The sequence below is a fragment of the Apis dorsata genome, unplaced genomic scaffold, assembly GCF_000469605.1.
Source record: "Apis dorsata unplaced genomic scaffold, Apis dorsata 1.3 scaffold_70, whole genome shotgun sequence".
Classification (NCBI taxonomy): domain Eukaryota; kingdom Metazoa; phylum Arthropoda; class Insecta; order Hymenoptera; family Apidae; genus Apis; species Apis dorsata.
Genome location: NW_006263368.1, coordinates 56,740 through 60,336, shown reverse-complemented (window position 1 = coordinate 60,336; position 3,597 = coordinate 56,740). Strand labels below are relative to the sequence as shown.

At 22.4% G+C, this 3,597-nt stretch overlaps 1 protein-coding gene across 5 annotated transcripts; it reads right to left on the bottom strand.

Annotated features, from left to right (window-relative positions):
• Positions 1-270: 270 nt before the first annotated feature.
• Positions 271-3,377, bottom strand: LOC102678284 (nucleoporin p58/p45). Of its 5 annotated transcripts, XM_006610177.2 has the most exons (9): positions 3,193-3,377; positions 2,713-3,062; positions 2,441-2,639; positions 1,978-2,351; positions 1,695-1,916; positions 1,510-1,584; positions 1,372-1,392; positions 1,198-1,232; positions 271-679 (listed from the first exon to the last, which is right to left on the bottom strand). In XM_006610177.2, the coding sequence occupies exons 1-7, from the start codon at positions 3,288-3,290 to the stop codon at positions 1,376-1,378; spliced, it is 1,335 nt and encodes a 444-aa protein (XP_006610240.1). In that variant the 5' UTR covers positions 3,291-3,377; the 3' UTR covers positions 271-679; positions 1,198-1,232; positions 1,372-1,375. The 5 variants fall into 5 exon arrangements, with proteins under 5 accessions (XP_006610240.1, XP_006610241.1, XP_006610242.1 ...); XM_006610178.2 differs by lacking the exon at positions 1,198-1,232 and having other exon boundaries at positions 271-681; XM_006610179.2 differs by lacking the exon at positions 1,372-1,392 and having other exon boundaries at positions 1,198-1,230.
• Positions 3,378-3,597: the final 220 nt, after the last annotated feature.

The window sequence follows — 3,597 nt, the reverse complement described above, 5'->3', positions numbered from 1 at the left end:
ATATATATTATAATATTAAAAAATAATATTAAAAAAAATAAAATCTTAATGATATTTTGATAAGTAAACCAGAATAAATATCATATATTTAATAATTATCATATATTGCTAGAATAATAATATAATTCAAAAATTAATTTTAAATATTCTAAATTGCTATAAGCATGAAAATTTCACATCAAAATATCAAAGTGGAAATATATAATGGGAAAATATACTTATAAGATTTTATCAATAAAAAATATAATATATAATGATGGCTTTTTTTATACCAATAATTCACAAATTGCAAGTTTTGACCAAGTTTATATCATTAAAAAAAAATGTAATATTTTAAGCATATTTATACAATAAATATAATATTATTAAAAAAATAATATTAAAAGAAACAAAATTTTAATATTATTTCATGATAAAAACTGAAACAGAATATTTATAACCATATGTTAAATATACTTAATACAATAAATAATTATAAACATAAATATGATTTAATGTTTTCCTCTTTTATTACCAATAGGAGGTTTCTGAAGTTGAAAATTTGAATTAGATTCACTCGTTGGTAAAGGTGTAGTAAGATTTGATGGAGTATTAAAGGTCAAACTTGCTGTTGGTGGTTTCAATGATGAACTTAGAGTAATATTAGTAGCACATGGTGTTGATATTGTATTTCTCCAAACTGTAACAACATATACACTAAATTATTTTGTATCTATTTTTAAAAATTAAATTAACTTGCAATTATAATTGTAATTGTCATTAAATTTAATATATCATTCAAAAAAAATAACAATTTAATAATACTGATGTCATTATGAAATTAAAAATGTTTTAATGCAACTAACATTTAATGATATTCTTAGATAATAGATAATATTTTTGTCTTGTTAAATATGTTTTAGTGATTCTTATAAATACAAAATGCTGATTCTTGCACAATAAATATATTAAAAAGCAGAAACAATTAAAGCACATATAAAATATACAGCCATTTTTTAACAAGCACAAATTTCAATTTTTTTATTGTTTATTATTTTAGAAAAATTAGCAAATTAAACAAAAAAATAAAAAAACAGAACGCCACTTATAATATTATTATAAAAATATTACGTATAATTAGTAAATGTTAAATATAAGAATTATGTATTTCTTCTCATGTTTGACAGCACAAACAGAAACTAAAGAAAAACTTAGTACCTCGTAAACTAAAATAGATTCCTTACTCTTTTCCTGGAAAAGTAAAATAAAATCAAATCACCGAAATTTTCAAGTCACATTTACAAAATATAAAAATCTTAATAATTTCACTATTGCTAATTCTATAATATTTGGTAAATAATATATGTTAATAAATCTATCTTATATACCTTATATACTAAATCCAGGCAAGACCTAAAGATAGGAAATATTTATGGAACAGTTAAAACAACAAAAACGTTGTTTTAGATATTTTTTCAACAAAAAAAAAAATATATTAATATTATAAATTTATATGACAATTTCATTTACCTAGTGGATTTCGTGTTTCATAACTTCCTGGTCTATTAGAATTTAATGCTGTTGATGAAAGAAAACTTTTATTTCCTACAAAAATATATTATAATTATATATTAAAATTTATTATATATTAAATAATATATCATATTTATAAAATATAATAAATATTAATAAAAAATTTTTAAATCATTAATTACCTGGACCAAATGGAGTAGGACCTGGTATTTTTCCAATACTATTTCGTGATGTTTTTCCATCTATTTTAATATCTTCAAAAACGTTGGTATTATCTTTTAAAACATATTTTCTAAAATTTAAATATTGTTCTTTTTGTTGCTGTACTTTTGAATGTACACCTTGTAATTTACCAGCGACTGCTACAAGAGACTCATGAAGTTTACTCATTGCCATTGTCAATTCTAAAAGCAAACAAACAGACAATATAAAATTTTGTAAATATTAATATTGAAATAAAATTACCTTGTGGTGTTAAAGTTTTTGGAGTCATCATTGTTTGTATATGTTTTTCTGTTGTTTCAATTTGAGATCTAAATAACATTAAATCATGTTCAAAACTATCAGCTAATTCCATAAAAAATAATAATGGTGCATTATTTTCATATTGTAATCCTGATGGAGTATCATGTGTTCTTTGAGCTATTTCAGCATTTTGTAATGCTTTTGCAGTATCTTGTTTTAATTTATCAGCAGCAGAACGATCTCGTTGAACAGATCCAGCTAATGTTGTTAGAAGTTCCATCAGTGATGCTGTATCTTCTGCACATCGATTCAATGGTCTTGCAGAACCTCTTGCTATATCTGAAGACAGTACTTTCTGCTCTTTTACAAATTCTCTATAAATAAAAATATATATTAATTTAAATATCTTTATAATTATCTATATAATAATTATATAATTTTCTAATAATATTTTTTAAATTACTTGAACTTTTCTATTGTCTGTAATAATTCTGGTGGCCAAATATTTTCTTTTACAGCTTGATTAGTATTTTCTTGTGAAAGTCCTTTATTACTCAGAGATACATCTATTCCACCTAATCCTTTATTTATAATACTTGTAGTAGTTATAGTACCAGTAGTTAATTTTGATCCTAATAAACTGCTATTACCAAATAATGATGCTATAAATATAGAATATTAACTATATATATTTTAATTATTAATAATAATAAATTATTTTTAATTATGACATACTTGTAGTACTAGGTATACCAAAGGTAACATTTCCAGTTGTAGATGTTGCAGATGGAGTACCAAATGTTAAAGTAGTACTTGCTGTTGGTGTACCAAAAGTAAGGCTACCAAATAATGGTGCAGATGTAGTTGGAACTGGAAATAAACCAGCTGTAGTTGTCGTAGTAGTTATATTTGATCCTAAAAGTAAACCACTTGATTGTGTTTGTGCAGAAGTTGCAGGTGCAGTATTGAATCCAAAACTAAGACCAGTAGTTGTTGCTGGTGTAGAAGAAGTTCCAAAAGTTAATGTTGGAGCTGAAGTATTTGAACCAAAAGGTGTACTAGTTAAATTAAAGCCTGTTGCAGGTCTAAAACATAATAGAAAATTAATATTCTAAAATATTTATATGAAAATTATTAAAGCAAATTTTAAATATAAGAATATTTATCTCATTTTCATACAGAAAGAATTTATATAAAACGTAAAATTGTATTTACTTTTGTCCAAATCCAAAATTTGTGTTGCTTGAAGTTGCAGGCGTTCCAAATGTAAATGTTGACATAATTTTAATATGTAATAAATATATAAACGTCATCAAACGACACAGTATTATATTTAAAATATTAACTTTTTACAGGTTAAATTGTTCTTATTTGTACGAAAATAGTTGCTAGAACGCCATCTATAATATGTAAAGATGTTTGATTTAAATTTGAACATAAATGTAAGTAAATACTAGTTATGATATATAATCCATATATCATTTAAAATATATATATACTATATATAAAATTTTATAGAAAAATTTTTATGTAATACAATTATTTGTTTATTTATATTTATATTTAAAAAATAGAATATTTAAAATGTTTATAATTAAAACTTTATTTGAAAATATAATA

Excerpts from the sequence above, each read along its gene's own strand:
- LOC102678284 (XM_006610175.2), bottom strand. The coding sequence starts at position 3,290 with ATGACGTTTATATATTTATTACATATTAAAATTATGTCAACATTTACA. Across the intron at positions 2,640-2,712 it reads TGGTATACCTAGTACTACAA|CATCATTATTTGGTAATAGC; the intron begins GTATGTCATAAT and ends CTATATTTATAG. Across the intron at positions 1,585-1,694 it reads TCCTACTCCATTTGGTCCAG|GAAATAAAAGTTTTCTTTCA; the intron begins GTAATTAATGAT and ends ATATTTTTGTAG.